At 46.2% G+C, this 22,023-nt stretch overlaps 1 protein-coding gene and 1 long non-coding RNA gene across 5 annotated transcripts; one reads left to right on the forward strand and one right to left on the reverse strand.

Annotated features, from left to right (window-relative positions):
- Positions 1-303: 303 nt before the first annotated feature.
- On the reverse strand, positions 304-17,662 carry PEX5 (peroxisomal biogenesis factor 5). 4 transcript variants are annotated; one of them, XM_060166988.1, is made up of 16 exons: positions 17,531-17,662; positions 16,775-16,937; positions 16,423-16,458; positions 16,026-16,158; positions 15,675-15,806; positions 9,857-9,962; positions 9,255-9,345; positions 8,744-8,854; positions 8,389-8,481; positions 7,904-8,023; positions 3,754-3,897; positions 3,481-3,551; positions 2,874-3,086; positions 2,460-2,625; positions 1,934-2,091; positions 304-1,747 (listed from the first exon to the last, which is right to left on the reverse strand). In XM_060166988.1, exons 2-16 carry the CDS (start codon positions 16,919-16,921, stop codon positions 1,546-1,548), a joined length of 1,923 nt encoding a protein of 640 aa, XP_060022971.1. In that variant the 5' UTR covers positions 16,922-16,937; positions 17,531-17,662; the 3' UTR covers positions 304-1,545. The 4 variants fall into 4 exon arrangements, with proteins under 4 accessions (XP_060022971.1, XP_060022973.1, XP_060022972.1 ...); XM_060166990.1 differs by lacking the exon at positions 8,744-8,854; XM_060166989.1 differs by lacking the exon at positions 8,389-8,481.
- A 79-nt stretch (positions 17,663-17,741) lies between these two features.
- LOC132529904 (uncharacterized) lies at positions 17,742-20,009 on the forward strand. Its single transcript, XR_009543613.1, has 2 exons — positions 17,742-18,210; positions 19,893-20,009. It is a non-coding gene; the product is annotated as an uncharacterized LOC132529904 (long non-coding RNA).
- Positions 20,010-22,023: the final 2,014 nt, after the last annotated feature.

Here is a 22,023-nt window from a genome sequence, read left to right on the forward strand (position 1 = left end):
AAATAGCAAACAATTACATCACACCCCATAGTTTCCTGTATAGAAGTAACACAAATGTAAAAAAATGCATGATTGTCAAACACCCGTCTCCTGCTAAACCATCAGTCCCATGAACACGGGGACCTCGACCACCTTATTCACGTACCTCGCATATAGTAGGTGCTGAGTAATTACCTGGGAGACAGATAGGTGATCAATGTACCAATGAGAATTTGAAAGATAAATCGAGAAAAACTGTTGAACACCAACCTCCAAACAGCAATTCCCCTCCCACCATCCCAACTGCACACCCAGTAGCAGGACTCAAAGCCATGTCTGTTCCATTTATTCCTCATACAAATATTTTACAGTTTTATTTTTTAAATCATTTACACATATTCATACAAAGAAAAATAAATTTTAGGATGGAAACTTGGGACCACGGTAGTTTTAAAAAAATCTGACCATTAGCTACCTAAGACAAGGCAAGAGGCTTCCCGGCCGCTTCAGCCGTTTCTGGGCTCGGTGCATCTCCCCGGCAGAACCCAAGCTGCTCACTCACTTCCTCTCAGCCTTCACGTTGTGGAGGTGATATGGGGGAAGGGGATTTTCCGACCCTCCCCGCTACAAACATTTCAAGGACAGCAAAGGCTCAAGGTAACACTGAACCCTCTCTCTGCCAGGAATTTGGCAAGCCTGCAATTTCTGAACCAACTTTCCAGAAGAGCTAGCTCAATTCCTACTCGCAGGTCTTTCTAAGAGGAGGGGGATGGCTGCACTCAGGACATTCCTCGTCCCACCTGCTCTGTCCTCCCTCCACAGGCCCCCAAGCCAGAGCCCTTGACCTGAGCCCACGTGGTCCCTTCGAGGCTCATTCCACAATGAGGCTTCCTCTCCCCACACCCAAACACTCTGTAGCAACTTAACCCCGGCAGTCCCTGAGGACCCCTATGGTAATGACGCCCATTACTGCGCGCAGCATTATCCAGGGACCCTGAGCTATAGCCAGGAGAGGTCCAAGAATGACAGAACTATGAGCACCCCTAAAACCTCAGCTCTGCTGAGCCAAATCAACATTTAAATCACACAGGCCAACTCCTAACACGTCCCACCCTACAGTCATCACAGAGGCGCTTGACAGAACCTGCCACACACACTGCGCGAGGAGGCTGGACTACCATCAAGTCCCAGTAAAAGGAGAAAGGAGGGGGAGGGCAGACGCTACAAATGTGGTAGACCCAATCAGAAATGGCAGCAGATGACAACCTGTATCCTTGGGTCCTTCCCAAAAAGCAGCACCAAGAAAGGGCGTGATGAGCAGAGAGATCTGGAGCTGCACAGACAGCCCTTGAATTACCAAGGGACTCCGACAACACAGCTCATCTTCCTACAATTATGCAGGAACTAGAACCAGACTACCCACCCCTACACTGAGGCAGCTCCTGAGAGGCAGTACCGCTTGTGGCCATCAGCCCACCCCCTTGGTAGGCCCATTTGGGGAGAGGGGATCACATCCAGAGCAGGCACCCCTCCAGGCAAACACTCGCAGGGCAGCCCATCCCACTGTCATTGGGGCAGGCCGAACATCGCTAGGAGGGTGGACAGATCCCGGGCGTCAGCCGCCCCATAGGCGTTGCTCTGGCCTAACATAGACAAGGCTAAACGCAGGGTGCTCCAGATGTTCTCCGACATGGCACCCCCTTCGCCCCGAGGACCCCGGCTTTTCCTCTGCATGTTCAGGGCCTCCAAAAAGTGTTCCACCGCCTCACTGCAAGGGAGAAGAATGAGAGCTGGTGAGCAGAACACCAGTGGAAGGAGGTAGGTCAGCTGGCATGGGGAGAAAGAAAGCTGGAGCTCGAGGTCAAATAACAGGATCAGAGAATGAGGAGCCAGGGCCAAAGGCAGGGAGTTCATTCATTCATTCATTCATTCATTCCTCAGTAGATACTCTCACCGGTGGGCCCCAAGGTTGATGCAGCTGATGCCCAGGTTGTAGCGGGACCGTATATAGCCAGGCTGGAGCTCGAGGGCCCGACGGTATGCAGCTACTGCTTCTTCACTCTGGTTTCCATTGGCCAGGGTGGCCCCTAGCTTATTCCACAGCAAATAGTCCTAAGATAGGGATGGACAAGGGTTACAAACAGGGGCCAGGCTCAGATCAAATTCTGCCCGATCTCCCCCTGGCTCCCCACTCTGTTTCTCTAACGCATGTTACGATTCCACTCCTGTCTCCACAGGTCACTGTGTGGCCACGACGTTGTGGCCACGACGTTGTGACCACGACGTAACCACTCACCCACCGCAGACTCCCCTAAGTCCAGACGACCCTAGACTCCCGCTCTTCTTTTCCCAATTCTCCCAAGGCAACCAGTACATGGAACACTGGAATGAAATATCCCATGACTCCGAAGGTCCCAACAAATGATTCCTCCATAAGGTATAGAGTCCTGTCCTATCTCCCTTCCTCCCCTGAGGCTCACATTGGGACGAACGCTGAGGGCGGCTGTGAAACAGTCCACCGCCTTGTCGTACTCCCCACTCAGGTTGAAGAGGACTCCCAAGCCACACTGCACATCAGGGTCAATGGATGTCGGGTCCAGGCGCACAGCTGCCAGGAAGAGCTCTTTCACTTCGAGAAACAGGGAGCTGGACACGGAAGAAAAAAAAAAATGCAAAAAAGCAGGTGGATGGATACGTCTATATTCCTACCCCTCCCAAATAATCCTTTCACTAACCAATCATACCCCCAAGATGCGTCTATCTATCCTCCTTCCAATCCTGAGTCTTCTGTCCCACTCTTAGACCCTGAGCCTCAATCTATCCAAAATTCCACAAGCCAGGTCCTCCTTCTACTCGGGCTGCCACTCGTCATCCCAGGAGGTCCCCACACTCACTCGGACAACAGAGAGCCCAGGATGCGCTTGCTGGGGCCCAGTCCTGCCCCGCTGGCCCCTTCTTCCCCGGCTGCCACCAGGTGGGCATAGGCTGGCGTGTAGCGCAGCCAGTCTCGCAGGGTCTCGCAGGCCTGCCGCTGCAGGGACTCGTTGGTGAAGCTTACAGCCAGCGCCATCAGTGCCGTCCGGTTGTCTGGCTTTAGCTCTAGGCACCTGTTTGGACAGAGATGGACAGAGCTGGTCTCTGAGGTTGACACTGCACCTATCAGCACCCTGGGAGCCGAGCCAAGCTTCAGAACGCAGCGGTACCTGCCAACTCCCTCAGTTAAGGTACAGAGGAATCCTCTACGGGTGGGTTATTAATAAAGTTACAGTCCTGAGAAACGGAACATTTCAGCAGCCAAGGAACCAGCCAGGGTCCCACAAATAAAACCAAAAGCCGAGGAACAAATGGAGCCAGTTATCTCCAGACTCCCCAAACCTTAGAGTTTCATCATGAGAAAACACTCGTGTTAGTAGCCAGAAAGAAGAGTAGGCTCTGTCATTCTAAAGGTTATTTGTAGAGCCCTGGGACCACCCTGCCCCCCCACCCTTTCAGTGTACTCACCTCCGCAGCGCGCTGATGGCTAAGAGTTCTTGCTCATTCTCCGCCTGGGTGGTCCCCAGGTACTGCCAGGCCTAGAGGGAAGTTGCCAGATTTCATCACCCCGGTATTCACCTTCCCACCACTGCTTCCTCTGCTCGCCCCACCCACCACCTCACTCTCAGAACCCGACCAGGCTGTCGCCCGGGCCCTAATCCATCGGCACCACCCTCAGGGGCCTCCCTCAAAACTGGAGGGAGCGTCTCTCATCTGAAGTCAGAAGAACGAGCTGCTCACTTCCATGTGCTTGGGGTCCTGCTGCACAGCCGCCTCGAAGAGCAGGACAGCGTTCGGCAGGTCACCCTCCTCAAGTCGCCGCAGCCCTTCCTCAAAAGGCTGGGGGTGGTCACGCAGGGGGTTCTCCTCCTCAAAGTGGTACCCCTACGAGGAAGGGAAGCCAAGTGAGACCCCATCCCGGAGGGGGCCATCACAGAGCAGCAGGAATGGGAGCTGACAACCAAGACTGACGTGGAAAAGAAGCTGAAGGCCTCCAAAAAGGTATCCGGATAAATGCTGGCAAGTTCTCCATGTCATAAAGGAGATCACCTACGACCACAGTGAAGAAATTCCGGGTCATACCCACAGCAACTGGAAAGCCAGGCAAACTCTGATCCTAAAATGAGCTGGGATTAAGCTGATTTTAGGAAGTTTTTATTAGCCGGTGTTTCCACATCCTTGATCTCTCATTACTGGACAGAGCACATTTCTTAACAGGATCTGCTTACAGTAATGAGATAAGTTCTCTTTAGCTATTCAAGGGGCATTTCTTGTTATCCTGCAATAGTGTGATAATCTATAAAGGAAATGCAATTTGGAGTCAGAGGCCCTGCTATTCAAATGCAACTCTTACCCAGCTCACGGAGTCCTGTGCACACTGACTGGACAGCATGTGTTCAAGCACTTTGAAAATTTTAATTTATTCCCCAATTTCATTCTTAAAAGTTATTAATATTAATCTGTATCTGATAGTAAATTAAAGCTAGATTCCAAAATCCTGAGGGCAGAAAACGCTTCAGAAAGACCAGTCCTCTTCTAGCTGAGGCTTTCTCATTTGAGGGAAGTTATGATGCTCTGTGCAGAGCTCTGTCCCCAGGGCTTCCACGTAGGCAGAGAGGTGTTAAGATAAAATGGGTCCCTAGTAAGCGTGTGACTTGGGACAAGGGAATAAAATGCTCCTTTTTGGAGGGTAGTGGTTACCATTACAAAACAATACCCCAGAATGAACACAAGATGCAAAATACAGGGCAGGGCCCTTTCTAAACGCAGTTAAGGACAAATCAGAATGAAACTGTACGAAACAAAGACATGAGTGAGGCCCTTCTTCACTACCATTGTGAAACTGCTCAAGAACCAGAAACGCTCAAATCTTGCCAGCCAAGTTCTAAATCATTATAAGTAATCTGCACATTATTTGTAACAAATAAAAATTAAATAATTACAATGGGGATTTAAGAAGTGAGACATACAGGAGATGGATTTGGGATAAACGTATAAAAAGTATATTCATGTCGAGAATAGGTAATGTTCCTGGGACACCTCCGTGCAACAGGAAAACTCAGAAGATAGGAAAGGACCCTAGAACAAGGATCAGCAAGGGGCAGAGGATAAATATTTTGTCACAACTACTCATCTCCACCAGAGCAGTGAGAAACTAGCCACAGATGATATGTAAACAAGCATGGCTGTGTTCCAATAAAACTCTATTTATGGACACTGAAGTTTGAATTTTATCAATATATAATTTTCACGTTTCACAAATCATTACTTTTCATTTTTTAAAAACCATTTAAAAATGTTAAAACCATTCTCAGCTCACGGGCCATAAAAAAAAAGAAAAAGGTGGAAGGATAGATTTCCCATGGGCCACAGTTTGCCAGCCCCACCTACACTGTTAAGAGTTCCACAAGATAAAGCCTTCTGCATTCACCCTCCCATGTTTTAAGCCACCCCGTAGGAAACAGATCATTGTCACCGATAACACAATTTCCTAATGAAAGTAATTCCTGCCTCTCAGAGTTACTGAGAACATCAAATGAGACTATCTGCCACAGCCTTACCAAAAAGTTTAAAATACTATGCGTGAATAGGTATTATCCTCAGCAGACAGTGCAACAAATCAATCCCATCACGTTGCAACCACAGGGTTCTCTAAGTATGCTCTTGTCTGTGTTATCTATCCTCCTTGAGATTTTATCAATTGCTGATCAGAGAGGAATTTTTCAAAAGTAGAATATTTGTATAGATGAAAAAAAAAAAAGAGTCCTCTGGAGGAACCTTTAACAACCCACAGGATGCAGGATAAGCTTGGGACCACTGTTGCATCTTAAAAAGTCTAATCCAAGCCATTCATCAGATCCGACCCATCGTCTGGTCTGCTCAAAATTTCATAGGATAATACTGCAAAAATAGGATCACTACTAAGTAGAGCGTGTCCCATCACAGAAATTTCTCCTTCACGCTAACAGTATACAGTATCATATCTGCTCCAGCTGTAGGTGTAGCCTTGAAAATTTAAGGATCATGAATAAAAAATACGACATTCAGATACCCATGAATTTACCTGATAGAGTCAGATCAACATTTGAAAAATAAAAAACAAGTACTATTGACATATAATTTATTAACAGTTTAACAAAAGGCAGACAAAATCTGGAACCTTAATGCAAATGTTTCTAATCCTAATTTTGCAATATCCCAAGGTATCAATGATATCAAAATAGGGTTCAAAGATCTAAAAACATAATTATGTTTTTAGGTTTTGAATTAAAGAATTTATTCCAACTATCATGTCATTAATACAGAAGTAAAAAATGCTAAGAGGAGGTGCTGCTCATATGAAGTTAGAGCTATGTCTATACTTATCAAAAACCAGGAAAAAAATTTTTTTAATTATTTTAATTTATTTTTTGGCTGTGTTGCAACTTCATTGCTGTGCACGGGCTTTCTCTATTTGTAGCGAGCGGGGCTACTCTTCATTGCAGTGCACGGGCTTCTCATTGCGGTGGCTTCTCTTCTCGCGGAGCACGGGCTCCAGGTGCATGGGCCTCAGTAGTTGTGGCACATAGGTCAGTAGTTATGGCTCACAGGCTCTAGAGTGCAGGCTCAGTAGTTGTGGTGCACAGGCATAGTTGCTCCATGGCATGTGGGATCTTCCCGGACCAGGGATTGAACCCGTGTCCCCTGCATTGGCAGGTGGAGTCTTAACCACTGTGCCACCAGGGAAGTCCCAGGAAATTTTTATCTAAACTTTATACCTTGCCATCTGTAAGTCGACAGGGCCTGTGCAACTTATCAAGTGTCTATTATAAATTAATAAAAGTATTATCTCCAGGTATTTCCTTCAGTTCTTCTTCATCACAAGTCTATAGAAGAAACTCTTACTATGGAAAAACCAGAGGATGGGGTCCCAAAAGGTAAGCTCCCTTTTCTATTATATCACAGAACAACTCTCAGAAAGTCAGGCTGGGATAATAAACAAAATCATCTTTTTCCTAGTACTAAGATTTTCATTGCCTTTTAAATCCTAGCCTTTTCTAAGTTATCTTGAACTCTGTTCTTCTCTATCTTCGCAAGATCTACCTCCAGAATCCTGGCCCTCTAGTTCTAGCCCCAACCAGGTCTGAGCTGAGAAAAAGACACCACTGATCACCTCCCCAGTTCCTGTTTTGCCTTTTTCAAAACCAAGCAATCTCTCCCTCCCCAGTCATGCTTCAACTCACAGCTCAATTATTACCCACATGTCCGAATGCCCCACAACCCGCAAGCAGATTTTTTTCACAGTGATACCCCGATATAACATATGCTTCTAAGGCAACAGTATATACTACATGCAAAATTCAATCATTCTTCACCACTGACTTCTGGGAAATTTTCTTAGCATTTGAATTATTTAATACAATTCTTTGAAAATACCCTAAACTGGGGGCAAGTGGTTAGTACCTACAGGAAGAGATCAGAATTTAAAATAAACTTGTGAGTTAAAAAAGTAAATAGATACTAAGGTGGAGGGCAGAGAGATGGCCTACCACCTACCACTCTCTACCGAAGGAGCTATCAATCTTCTTAAAATGTTTTCAACCAACCTCCAAAGCAAGGCTCCTTCCTCTGTGCTCTTACTGCATCGTGTGCAAACCTCTACTCTAGGTATTTTGTCGCTTACTGTTGTTATCTGACGAGGGTGGTCTATTATCGTTAACTTCTACATCCCAAGAATAAAGCATACTCTCAATAACTGGAGGAGCGCAGGGGCAAGGGAATAATTCAGGCTGCCTTTCACGGAAAGGGGCTCAAGAAAATAATTACTTAAGAGTGGGTACCCTTCAGATTCAAGATTAAAGGAGAGACAATAAAACAAGGAAATCCTGCAGTCTGAAAAACTAGTTCTTACCTTATCGTAGGAAGCAGCCGTGAGGTCGTCATAGTCAGAAAGCCAGGGGTGGGCCTCAGCATCCCGTTTGGCCATCTCCTCCAACTCCGCCTGCAACTTGTCCCAGAAATCGACCTCAGACTGTAAGGAAGGCAAGGCAGAGAGAAACAGAAGATTCATCATGAGCACCCCGCCCCACCCTCAGTTCCACCAAGATGGAGTCCCTATGGCAGTAGTTGTTTAACGTCAATGTGTCTAAGATCACCTGAAGAGCTTCTTTTCATGCAGGTTCCTAGATCCTACCCCCAGATTCTGACTCAGTAGTCTGTGATGCCCAGGAATTTGCATTTCTGACAGGCAACCACCCCATCCCAAGCAATTCTGACAAAGAGACTCCAAGAACACTATAAAACACAATGTTCACCCGTCTCTGATGTTAAGACACCCACTCTCTCCAAAGAAGTGTTCTCTCTTGGACTGGTTACACCTGTACTAGCTGCTCTCACCTCTATAGCTGACTTGGCTCGTTCAAACTCCATATCAAGAGCAGATGTGTTTACTGGTCTTGTGAACTGGTCAACCCAGGCCTCTGAAGTACCCTGTGACAAAGAAGGATGGTCATACCACCACCACCAACTTTCCACCCACTAAATGTCAACTAAATACCCATTAGACACCACCAACCTGGGCATTTCTGAGAAGAACGTTCTCAGAATCTCTTTCCCACCCACTCAGGACCTGGATGCTACCAAACAAGCTGGCAATAAGATCCCTTCCCCATCTGGGACCACTGAACACTGAACCCACGGCCGGGGGCACCAGCCGGCTCTGAGGTAGGACTGGGAGGTGACAGTGTCCTACCTGCTGCTGAATAAACTCTGCTGCCCACTGCTCTGCCTGAGCTTGGCCCGACCCTGCGCCGGACTCCAGGGACACCTGCCCCTCGCCAATCTGCCGCACGAATTTCAGGAACTGGGGCACAGAGACACACACAGGCCACTTGGGAGAGGACTTCCGGGTGCGCCCTCTCAACCACGCCCGGAGAAGCCTGCACTTACCCCTCCCCCGACCATCTCTAGCTACAGACAAGATGGGCTAAAGACGCTGGCAAAAGCAGAGAGCAAAAAGAAAGGGATTTCTGGCTCGAGAGATCTGAGAAGGCACAGAAAAGACAAAGGGTTAGTAGGCAAGGAAATGAGGGCAAGAATACTGGAAGAAGAGGCAGGGTCCTAAGTCTCTGTTCTCCAGACAGGAAGGAGTGGACCTCGGATCTCATCTCTTTCGCCTTAAACTAAACTGGGGTCAGAGAAGCAGGACTCCTGAGTTCTCAGACCAGCTCTGCTGGGCAAAGTAGCAGCGGGACGTGGCTCACCTCAGAGTTAGCCAGCTTTGGGTCATCCACCTTGGCCACAAAGTCGCTGGCCGTGTGCTGCAGGTCCTCCTCAGGCTGGTATTCATCATACCTGGGACAGGTGAGGACTCGCTCATTTTACACGTTAGTCTGCCACATCCTTCCCCACTCCCAGCCCGTGGCAGTTACAGTTCTCATCAGGGAACAGAGAGGGTGACACTACTCCTCTCTCTGGTTGAGGACCTACTAATTTCAATTTACATTAAAGACGGACATTTGGGCAGGAGTGGCAAAGCACTAGCTACATGCTTTCACCTCTCTCTTTCCCAAACGCGTCTTTCCAGAGAGGAGGAATAGACAGTGGCAGGCTCCAAATTAAAAGGGGAACAGGGTGCATAAGATAAAGTTACAAACTTTTGGTAGGACAGTTAGGATTCTCGACTCGATTATATTTGAGACATAAATGAATCAGGGTAATAATACAAGTGGAAACCTTAGAGCAGAAAATGAAGGGATTGCAACTTGGTTTAAGAATGTGGATAGAGGAGCTTGGTGGAGGGGAGCAGGAAAACTGTCCCACTCCTTCCACAGGGAGCCGTCCCGAGCGAAGCGGCTGGACTCACCAGCGAGCAGTGGCGGCCGTCCCCTCTGGTTCTCCCAGCCACAGCTTCTCCTCTGACTGCTCCAGGTATTCCTCAGCCCAGCGGGCCGGGGACACAGACAAAGGGTCTGCAAGGAGCAGACAGGTGGGGAAATCAGTGAGGGATCAGGAAAGGGAGAATATTAACTTAACCAAGTCAAAGCAGAATCCCTGAGACCACTGGTCAAAAGAAAATACTACTAAACTTTCAACATCCAACCTGCTCCCAAGGGGCCTAGGGCAGGTGTTTACTGAACTGGGAACAGAGACCAAATAAGGAGGCTCAGGAGAGAAGTAGGGACCAAACCCTTTTGTTCGAAGTGCAAGAGCCCTCACTAAGAAATAGTGGGCACTGGGCCTCCACCTTCCTCAAAGGTACTGCAGGGACCCGGCAGGGAACCAGGGGAGAACACAGGAGCTCCCATTCTTTAACCAAACCTTGGTCTGTCCTCCATTTACAGAGTTCACACCCTCCCAACAAAAGGAGCCTCATAATTGGGAGACTGGGATCCACATATATACACTATTGATACTATGTGTAAAATAGATAACTAATGAGAACCTACTGTATTGCACAGGGAACTCTACTCAATGCTCTGTGGTGACCTAAATGGGAAGGAAATCCAAAAAAGAGGGGGTATATGTATATGTACTGCTGATTCACTTTGCAGTACAGTAGAAACTAACACAATATTGTAAAGCAACTATACTCCAATAAAAATTTAAAAAAAAAAAAAGGAACCTCATATTTCATCCTAATATACCTACCAAGAGAATCTGAGAAGCAGAATGCTGGGCTAGAACTAAAGATACATGAGTCCACTCTTCCCACTGGATTTTCTTCATTATTCGAGACGTAACATACAAACATGAAGGTACGTAAAGTGGACCAAACTTAGGTGAGCTGCTTCATTAATTTCTACCCATGAGCACACTCAAGCCACCACCACCCGGATCACGACATGGACCGTCTACAGTTCCCTCACAGGCTCCCGCAGGCCCGCACCCCCCGGGATAAACATTATTCTGAATTCTGTCACTTTTGACTGCTTTTGAGGGCTATGTTTTTAAGTCTAATTCCAGAAATTATCTTAGCAGCTCTCATGAAAAAGGGCACTGCTGCAACATCAGAATAAACATATCAAATGAGGGTGCTGAACTTTTCTCAACCTCCAGGACTTTGCTCTTTACTATTCTAGGGCCAGGAAAACAAAAAAGTAATGACACAGATTAGTTAAAGGATTTAAAGGGACCCTAAAGAGTGAGTGCACGCAGAGAAGGATGGGTCGGCGTGTTCTTTCCTTCTGCTCTGCACCCATATCCTCAAAAATGGTCATCCTGTCTCTGTCCCTAATGTGAAGATCTGTTACTGCTTTGACAACCAAGAAGGCAGGTTTACCTCCTCGGGATTCATATGCAACAGAACTTTCTATTCCATTTAACTGAGACTCTGCCTGAATAATTTCAACAAACTCATCTCAACATCTGAGAAAATAATGTCAAAATCTGAAAAAGAAAGAAAAAAAAAGATCAAGACTCACAGATTTCACCTGATCATAAAAAATAAGTGATTTATTACTGATAAAATAAAAGATACGGTTGACAATATTTTTGATCACAGACTTGGTCTCTTAATTTCGAGAACTCCTAACATTTATATCAAGATTTCCCTCACTAGCTTTTACAAGCAACATTTCTCTTTCCTTTGCCCCAGCTAGACTGTTAGCTCAAGTCTGGAGACCTAATAAGGAAATGCTTAATATCCCGTCCCATTCTGCTGAAAAATACCCAGCCCCCCTCCTCACTCTCCAGTCACTCCCTCTCAGCTAGAGTGTTTCACAAAAGCATATTCTGGCCAAAGGTACTCCACAAATTGCAGAGAACACCATTTCTGTGAAATGCTCCTCTAAAGGACAAGCAGCAACAGAAAAAGTACAAAGCACCTGGACTTTAAAACAGACAAGAGGTAGTTTAGAAAAAAGAATCGCAGAGATGAGTCATCCTCATATAGCTGTAATTTGGTATTTAGCCATATTGGCCACAAGACTCAGGATTTTCTGGCATTGGGAACCTGCTCCAACAAAGAAGTCAAAATAAAATAACCAAAAGAATACTACCTGGCCTTCAAAATACTTTTTGAGAAATTCTTACAGAAAATCAGATTCATCTGGATCCCTGTGAGATGGAAGCAACTAAGTCCTGCTGAGTGGGAGGGACTGTCCTAGGTCACAGAGATCAGAGAGTGACAACCAACAACCTAGACACCAAACCTCCGATTCACAGTGTTCACCTGGCCTAGGTTCTCACTGTGTGCTCACTTCATCTGGGCACATCTACCCCAAGCTCAACAGGCAAAAACTCAGAACTTCCCACCTTTACCCATGAAAGTTTCCACATCCACTAAGTAACACAGTGATCAAGAATGCAGGTTCTAGGGTCAGGCTACCTGCACTCACATCCCAACTCCACCACTTATTCACTGTGAGTCTCCAGACAAGTTATCAACCCTCTAAGTTTCCAATTCCTTATCTATGAAGTAGATATAATAGCTACCTCACAGGGATTCTTGTGAAGACCAGATGAGATAATGCCTATGCAAAGCACAGAGTAACAAATATTAGCTATTATTATCATTACTGTCTGCTCAAGGAAAATCCATACAAAAGTGGAAAACATCACAATGAGATTATTATTCCTTTTATTCCATAGCCTCTTCCTCTGCCATCCAGGGGAGAGCTACTGCCAATCATCATCTGCTACTGCTGGCCATTGCCCTTCCTATCAAAGTACAGGCTTATCTCTCATAATTGTCATACGAACCCCACACACCATTTTAGCTGAGGCTGTCTAAACTCAAAACCCCTTAAAGATGCGTTTCTTCCCTAGAGCTGAGCAATCACAAGATGGACAATTATTTGGCGCAGAAGATTGGGGTGAGAGGGAGAAGCGGAATTCCGTCAAGAAATATTTCAGACTAAAAAATGAGCTTTATGTGGTAATGGAATAATTCTATATCTTGATTGCAGTAATGGTTATGCAAATCTACATATGTCATAAAACTATAAACATACAAATAAAGGCATGTAAAACTGGTGAAATCTAATAAGATCTGTGGATTGTACCAGAGGCAATTTTCTTTTGATATTGTACATAACTAACAAATGCAAAATGTCACCACCGGCGAAAACAGAGGAAAAAGACACACAGAACCTTTCTGTACATTTTTTTGCAACTTTCAGTGAAACTATATTTCTAAATACAACATTCAAACAAGAAAAAAACTAAGCTTCAAGGTTCCTTTTAAACTAGATTCTAGAATCCTAACAATGGGGAGTTAAAAATAATAAAGATTTAAAGAATATAACCTTCTCTCAACTTGCAGTCTACTTATCCACAAAGAAATAGGTAACCTATATCACTACTGTAATAATATCAGCCACAAATGTTATGAGGCTAGTATCCACGGGTTCCACATCCACAGATTCAACCAACTGTGGATGGAAAATATTCAGAGGGAGAGGGGCAGGGAAATTCTAGAAAGTTCCAAAAAGCAAGACTTTGAATTTGCCCCATGCTGGCGACTATTTACAAAGCATTTACATTGTATTAGATATTATAATAATCTAGAGATTTAAAGCATACGGGAGGGTAGGTTATATGCAAATATTATGCAATTTTATATAATTTTATATAAAGGACTTGAGCAATTTTATATATAAAACAGCAATTTTATATATAAAATTGCAATTTTATATAAAGGACTTGAGCATCCAGGATTTTGGTAACCACAGGGGTCCTGGAACCAATCCCCTGCAGATACCAAGGGATAACTGTACTAGAAAATCAATCCCCGTTAGCTCTTTCTCCCAGATCTCAATTCTCTCATTCAGTAAATTCTGAAGGGCCGCTACATACGAAGCAATATACTACTGCAGTAGGACATTTATATGAAGGCAGATCCCACACAGCTCAATATCCCTTTCCAGCTTTCCATATCCCTGCCTCTGTGAAGCAGGCACAGTTCCACAAAAATGTACAGAACAGAGGAAGCGAGAGATCTCCCAAAGACCATTTAACAGGTCAGACAGGTCCAACATGTTTTTCTAAAGTAGTTTTTCATTTACAGGTTAAGGAAGATTTCAATGGCTCCAAGTATTCATCTAATTTTAACAAAAATCTCATCAATCTCAATGCTTAGAGTAGTGATGATTTTTTCCTGAATTATCAAAAATGACTGATGCCCATACATTATAACAGAAGTCTCCCTGCGATAAGAAACAGCACTTAAATCTAAGGTTTGTACGAAAAGCTGACTTTCAGTCTGGTGGCGGGTCTTTATTACAGCTCAGATTTTCCAATTGGGGCAATTCCACACAGAAGATTCTCCATGATAGTGTAATGATTCTAAGTATGGAGCCTGGAGTCAGACAGACATGAGTTTGCATGTAATCTCTGTTACTGAATGATTTCAGACAAAGTATTAACCCTTCCAAATCTCAGTTTCCTTGTCTATAAAATGCGGGAGGAATACCTACCTTGTGTTTCTGTGAAGCTCAACTGGCTCTGAGAATATAAAGTGCATAGAAACCAAGAACACCCATTGTTCTTCCTTAAACTCCAACTTAAAGGAGGGAAAGGGAGTCATGATAAAAGAGACCAACAGCTTTTATTAAAGGTGAGTTTTAGTTGTTACGATTTGGGGGTTTTTCTCTTGTGTGTGGAGGAAGCCCTGTCTTTAGGAGAATAAAAATGATTGGGGGCAGGGGGTACCAATTAGGTCCCATCAATCATGTCATGAAAATTCAGGAACTATGATGATGTGAGCACCCTGAGAGGCCAGAATCTTTGCAACGTTCTCCCTTTATCTCTTTTGTGATTCTTGATTTCTTAAATTGGAAATAGGCTAACAGTGCTCTCTTTGAGAGCAGTCAGGAAGAGCAAAGAGGAAGAGAATGCCCTTGCCCAGGCCTGTAATCAGAAAGGCCTGGGGGAGAAGAATCAGTCCCCCAGGATGCAGTGAGCACAGACAACTCAAAGAGGGAAAATTAGGCTGGGACCCTGAAGAGCTTAAGTTGCAGGCCTGGCAGTATAGCATAACGGGTAAGCCCACAGACTCTGGAATCATTCAAACCCAGAGTCAAATCCCATCTCCACCACTTACAAAGCTATGACTCCTTGGGCAAATTATTTAACCTCTCAGCCTCAGTTTTCTTATCTATATACTAGGAATAATAACTACCTCAAGGGTTCTCAGAGGGATTAAACGGACAATGCATTTAAAGCACTAAAACAGAGCCTAGAACATGGTTAAGTAAACATTAGCTCTTGTTATTGATTTTTATTATTATCGTCAAGACCATATACTTCAGGCCTTTGAACTCCACAATTCCACTTTCCAAGGCTCTAACCCTGTTCAAGATGACTTAATGCCAGAATCCCAAGGGATGTGTTAAACATTTCTCTCTTCCTGGGCAACACTGCCATCCACCCAATCTGCGGATCCTCCCCACCAAACTACAGTACTGAAGTTCCAGATAACAAGGAAGAAAACCGAACTCCTCGTATTCTCTCTCTCCTCAAAATCTCTTATCCAGTTCAAACTCACGCCTCTGTTTAATATAAGCTTCAATCCCCTGTTACCACCTAAGAGAAATCAGGCTCAGTGCCCTATAGAAAAGAGTCAAGAGTCCAGAAAGGTCCTAAGCAGTTGAAATCACTCTATATCCTAAAATGAATGAGGGTAACAGCGTAGAACTTTGCATCACAGGCACCACTGTAGATCTTCCCATAAGAAGCCTCACCCGTAACTTCCGAGATGAACTCTTGGGACCAGTCAGTCTCATTGTAATCCTGAGTTACATCCACAGCGTCTCCAGCTGCAAGGAACTCCTGGGCCCAGTTCTCCGACAGGGCCAAGTCGGCCACACCAGGGGCTTAAGAGGGAGACAGAGAGAGAACTAAAGAAAATACCTATCATTCTATCATGCCTAAGGAACCCTGAGTGCACATGAAGACACTCTGTTCCTTTTGTCTCCTTCTGCATCTCAGTTCCTCAATACCAGCAGCATCTAAATATGGAATCCCCTTGTCCCTACCTGCACAGAAAATGGTGACCCCCGCCCCCCCAACCCAGAACCAGACTCTGGACCCACCTCTCTGGGGTGCCTGGCGGAAGTTTGACTGTTCAATCTCCTGCATCTCTGCCAGGAGGTCATCCATCTTGAAGGTCTGAGGGGCACGGGATACAAGTGGTGCATTCTGGTCCTGGAGGAATTCGGCCACCAACTGTCAGAAGAGAGGTGGTGAAAGGAACCCAGCAAGAGACAGGGGCCCATTGGATGAGGGATACTAACATCAAACACAAGGAAAGGGAAACCCAGAAACTATAGATGTGGAAACGCTCAAAGAATACTTAAAAACAAGCAGGAGAGCTGAGGCAAATCTCATTTGATCAGGGAAGTCCACAGACTGAAGTGTGGATGAGCCCAGTTTAAAGGAAAAATACAATGGGCGAACGAAAAATGCGACAGAAAAGACGGGCATATTTACCTCATCTTCAGAGGCTACCCCCAAAGGCTTAGAGACCTAAGACAAAAGAAAGCGAGACAATGTGGTACAGTGGTGAAGACCACAGCCACACAACTCAGTTAACCCTGGGTTAAAATTTCAGTTCTTCCATTCATAAGGCAAACCACAAAACTTCTCAAAGCCTCAGTTTCCTCATCTATAAAATGGTTGCCTTCGTCTATATAAAGACGTTCAATGTTTAATATAGTAAACACCCGTTGCGTGGCAACTATTATCATTTCCAACACAATAGAGACAGCAGTTATCCCAAAGTGTGCATCCGGACCCTCCATCCCAGGTCACAACTCGAACTTGCCGCCTGAAGAACACTCACCGCCTCCGAGGCTGGGGCTCCTGGGGGCCAGGGGCCAGGCCTCAACCCCTCCTGCCGAAAGGCCTTGTCCTGGGTGAAGTGCCCGGCCAGCTTCATGAGCGGGTTGGCACCCCCGCATTCCGCCTCCACCAGCTCCCGCATCGCCATGGTGACCGCCGGCTCTCTGATGGGCAGAGGTTTGGAACTGAGGTCCCGGAGCCAAACCCTTCCCCAACCCACAACTCAGCCCGGACCTGGGGGAGGCGGTTTTTGGCCGCTGGCCACTCTCCACCCCTGCGCCTTCTGCTGCGGCCCCCACCTCTGCCAGGAGTCGGGGGGTCGCTGCCCTCCTGCCGCCCCCCTGGGCCTCTCCAGCGGCCTCCACGACTGCGGTCTCTGGCGGCGGGACAGGCGGCAGCCGCCCCCCACAAACGGGCCTGAACCCCAGGGGAGCGGGAGGACAATTCCGCAACTGAGCTGTACGGGAGCATTGGCCGGGCAAGGGAGAGGGGACACGCCGCGGGACCGTTAAGCCCAGTCCCCTACACCCGCAGTCACCAGGCGAGCACTGCTGGGGGCCATTCCCTCTCCGTAAATCACCTGAGTCCCTCCCCCTGCTCGGCCGGTCCCGGCCCACCCATTCCGCGCTCAGAGCACCCAGTCTCCCCCACCAGGGTCGCTGCTCAAGCTCCGCCCCCCGCGACCCGCGAGGACACCGCAAGGGCTGCTGGAAGACCAGGAAGGTGTCCTCGCGCCCCCTCGGGGCCCGGCACTCACCACCGCGCGCGAAGCCGCACGACCTGCCGGGGTACCTGGTGCGGGCTGGAGGGGGAGCGGAGAAAAGGGGTTGGGGAGCCAGGGGCGGGGCTGGGGCTTAAAGGGGCCGTGACCGCCGCGCGACGGTCGCGGCCCTGCGGAAGCTGTTTGGAGGGGCGGGGCCTTAAGTCTGCGACGCAGCGTGATGGGAGGAGCCGTGGGTCTTAAAGGAGAAGTCTTGGAGCCTCGACTCTGCGAGCACTCGAAAGGATCGCGGACGCTACGACTTGTTTGATGGAAAGCTCAAAGAAGAATGGAGCTAGGAGGGGCTTCCTGACCTTTGGGGGAAAGCCGAGCACGCAGATCCTGGGCTCAAATCATTCTGCCTCTTCCCGGGGGCGTATTGTGACCCAAGGGGATTCCCTCCCTTTCTGGGCCTCGGTTTTAGAGAAAGGTCCTAATGCGGGAGTGGTGGGGGTCAAATCCGGCGCCTTCCCCAGCCTTCTAGGCCTGCCCGCTTCCAAACTGCCCCTAGCAGGACAGCGTCACGGTCTCCATAGTGACAGAGGCCTGCCCCCAATCCCTCTGCCACATCTGCGTATTGGGGGAAATAGCACTGGATGACGACAAATTCCGGTTACTAAATTAGGGTCCAACGCATCCTGAGACCTCAAGCCGATAACCTACTGGGAAGGTGCACAGTGAGTCACTCCTCTCCCCTCCTTCCTCCCTCACCGCTGGTCAAGGTCACTGTGGTGGCCTTATTCCCACTGCCTCAGACAGGGAATGCACAAATATGATGCAAGAAGTGATCTCTAATCACGAAATAAGCCTCGGGCCCCACCATCTGCCACAGAATTGGCTCTGGTGTCAAACCTCTAGGACACTGGGAAACAAACCCTGAAATCTCACCTGCCTCCAAGTCCAAGGGTGTCCCGATGTCATGAAGAAGGAAGGGCAGGAGGTGCTCAGGGCTGCTGGTAGATGGGCAAGGGCAGGTCTGTGCCAAAAGGACAGAAGTACCGTCCCAGCCTAGGATACAGGAGAGGAGGCAGGTAGTCAGCAGGTGGCACCCGGGGCCAGGCTGGCTTCCTGGCTGTCCTGCAGATTTCACAGGTGGAGGCCCCAGGGGACCAGAGGGGCATGGCTGTGTAAGCTCCTCCCTGAAATGGTAGAGAAGCTGTTCTGACACCTCAGGGGAACAGAACAGCAGGCAAAACCTGAGACTATGCAAAATTTCTCTTTTTCCTTACCTTTTCACCATGGATCCCAGCCCTTGCCTGTTTTCTGGTCTCAGGCTGACATTGTAAAGCAAATACCTAGTACCTAGTAAACTAAACCAAGCCAGTGAGGAAAGGATGCACTCTGGAAAGTGCATACTTTAAAAAAGAGGATCCCTGGAGAGAGCAATGTTTACCTGAAAGCATATGATACAGCAGAATGTCAGAAAATCAAGGCAACCAGATCCCAGTACCATTCAAACCATAACACACATAGAACCTTCAGCTCTGCTAGGCGTTTAGTAACTGATTAACAATAACTCACTATGTATGCCGCCTGTAGGAGAATCGTAACAATGATAATAAGAGATGTTTATTGAATGCTTAGTTAAATCCAGGCATTGTACTAAACATTTTATGTGCATTAACACTTTTAATCTTCATAATACCCCTGTGAAATAGGTATTGCTAATCCCAGTTCACAATTAAGACTTAGCCAAAACTCACACAGCTAGGAAGTCAAAGTTCAATCCAGACATAACTCCAAATACCTATCCATTACAACACTGCCTCCCAGTCTTCCTTATAAGCCCTGGAGAGCTTTGGTCTCCTAGGCCATAGGTCTTCACAGAACCTGGCTCACAAGTCCAAGAGGGACTCTGGCACTGGGAAAGGACCACTAGATTTACTTGGGTATTTAATATTTATTGAAGTTCCAGATTTAAAACCTTAGAGTTTGTTACTCCAGATTCAACTTTAAAGTCTTACTCTATTCATAACAAATATTTTTATTAAATGGATATAATTATTTTTTACCTTTTCTGTAATAAATATTTTATTTTACTTATTCTTTAATTAATGTTTGATAAATTCAAGTTTAATAAGTTAAATTCCTCCAATTTTTAAACACTTATACTGTATTTACTATGTGCCAGGCATTGTTCTAAAGCATTTTTCAAATACTGATTTATTTAATTCTCACAGTAACTTAATAACAACTATTAGCATCCCCATTTTATAGATGGGCAAACTGACGCACAGAGAGATTAAGCGACTTGCCCAAGTTTATACTAGTAAGTTGCAAAGCTGTGACTTTAACCTACACCAGGGGCATCAAATTTTATCTGTAAATGGCCAAGCAGAAAATATTTTTGTCTTTGCAGGCATACGTCTCTGTCACAACTACTCAACTCTGCCGTTGTAGCATGAAAGCAGCCATGGGTGGTACGTAAAGGAATGACTATGTCTGTGATTCGATAAAAATTTTTATGGACACTGAAGTTTGAATTTTATATCTTTTTTGTGTGTGTGTGTGTGGTACGCAGGCCTCTCACTGTTGTGGCCTCTCCTGTCGCGGAGCACAGGCTCCAGATGCGCAGGCTCAGTGGCCATGGCTCACGGGCCCAGCCACTCCGCGGCATGTGGGATCTTCCCGGACCGGGGCACGAACCCGTGTCCCCTGCATCGGCAGGCGGACTCTCAACCACTGCGCCACCAGGGAAGCCCTATATCTTTTTTTATGTTACAAAATATTTTACTTCTTTTGATTTTTTTCAGCCATTTAAAAATGTCAAAACCATTCTCTGCTACGAACTGTACAAAAACAGGCAGCTGGACATAGTTTGATGATCCCTAACCTATACAACCTGCTCCCAGAGTTCCTGCTCTTAAGCATTATGCTAGACTTAACCTTTTTGAAAAATAAAATTTAAAGATCTCCTTAAATATTTTAAACTACATGGCATTTAATATACATATTTTAAAACACTTTAAATGGCTGACAGGGCACACCACCCCATCAGGCAAAATCTTTCTAAACCCTTATTCAACCCTATAGGTCTAATAAATTTATAAACATTTATGAAATTATCTTAGTCCTCTTCAAATCTCAAGTCTAAAACTTTACTTCCCAAATTGAAGGCTCACACATTAGATTCTCTTAAAGATCAAACGTTTTAATTCATAACGTCACTTATACACATCTGGAGAGCAAATTTACTGGCTCAGGTAGGTCAAAATTACAGGGTTAAATTTTTAACCACAGTACAGGTACTTAAAGGGTCAGAGATTTGAGACCAAGACACAACACTTAGGACCTACATACTCCAAACACGATGCTGTCTGAATCACAAGTGAACACTGTCAACCCATTTTTAGAGATGAGTTCTGTCTCCTGTGTCATGGATCCCCAAGGCCATCTCCTTCAACTGATAACGATACACAACTCACAAGTTACAATCTTATCTAGTTTTGTTTGTTTGTTTGTGTACGCGGGCCTCTCACTGTTGTGGCCTCTCCCATTGTGCGGAGCACAGGCTCCAGATGCACAGGCTCAGCAGCCATGGCTCACGGGGCCCAGCTGCTCCGCGGCATGTGGGATCTTCCCGGACCGGGGCACGAAGCCGTGTCCCCTGCATCGGCAGGCGGACTCTCAACCACTGCGCCACCAGGGAAGCCCCTTATCTAGTTTTTATTATCTCATTTAGGTGCAGCTAATTTCTTTCACAGCTTCACTTGGGTAAATGAATGTCTTTACTTCCTAAGTGTTAAGTTACTTTGTAGCTTTTTGTTGGGAGAAAAGTTGGAAATGAGGAATCGCCTCATCTGATCTGATTCTTTAGGGTTTTTTGATGATGTTAAGATGCAGTGTAATGGAAATATCCATGCTCTGGAAATTGCAAATCAAGGTACAGTCTTCACACATGTACACTTAGAGGGGCTTGTTGGTTATGATTGCCCATCCTCCTTTCACCCTCAGTTGACATCATTGGCAGAGACAGCTTGACAAGGGAGGAAAGCTGTACGTGAAGTGAGACACAGCAAATCCCAAAGCTAGGCTCATCTAAATACACATGGACAAAACTCACTTTGCTTTAAAAGTGTTCAGAGTAGTGAAATCTAGATTTACCCAGGTGTATCCAGAACTACCAGCGTAGGTTTGGGTAAAACCCAACATACGTTTGGGTACCTAACTCCATCCCCTGGACACATAGCAGGGAATTCCCCCCAGATAGCAACAAGGACCATCATGCATATTCCCTTTATCCCTGCTTGGAGCGGAACCTTACCACTTTTAGCAATACAGGGAAGATTCAGTCTATGTCACCCTTACCAAAATCCAACTGGGAAATCTTTGATCCTTTCTCCCCGCAAAGTATGGACAGAAGGAAGGAAAAACCAAATCAAGTTTATTGACTTGGGAGTATTTTTCCCAATGAATGGTTTTGCTCCCTTTTCAGGATTTTTCACAAAACATCTATAGCATACACAGATATACAATGTGTTTGTATGTTG

The sequence above is a fragment of the Lagenorhynchus albirostris genome, chromosome 11, assembly GCF_949774975.1.
Source record: "Lagenorhynchus albirostris chromosome 11, mLagAlb1.1, whole genome shotgun sequence".
Lineage (NCBI taxonomy): Eukaryota > Metazoa > Chordata > Mammalia > Artiodactyla > Delphinidae > Lagenorhynchus > Lagenorhynchus albirostris.

What these genes read in the sequence shown, in the direction of transcription:
- PEX5 (XM_060166988.1), bottom strand. Translation starts at nt 16,921, where the DNA reads ATGGCGATGCGGGAGCTGGTGGAGGCGGAATGCGGGGGTGCCAACCCG. An exon ending in CGGCTGCTTCCTACGATAAG is followed by an intron (nt 3,898 to 7,903) that starts GTAAGAACTAGT and finishes CCTTCCTCGTAG; the next exon opens with GGGTACCACTTTGAGGAGGA. An exon ending in ATCAACCTTGGGGCCCACCG is followed by an intron (nt 1,748 to 1,933) that starts GTGAGAGTATCT and finishes TCTCCCTTGCAG; the next exon opens with TGAGGCGGTGGAACACTTTT.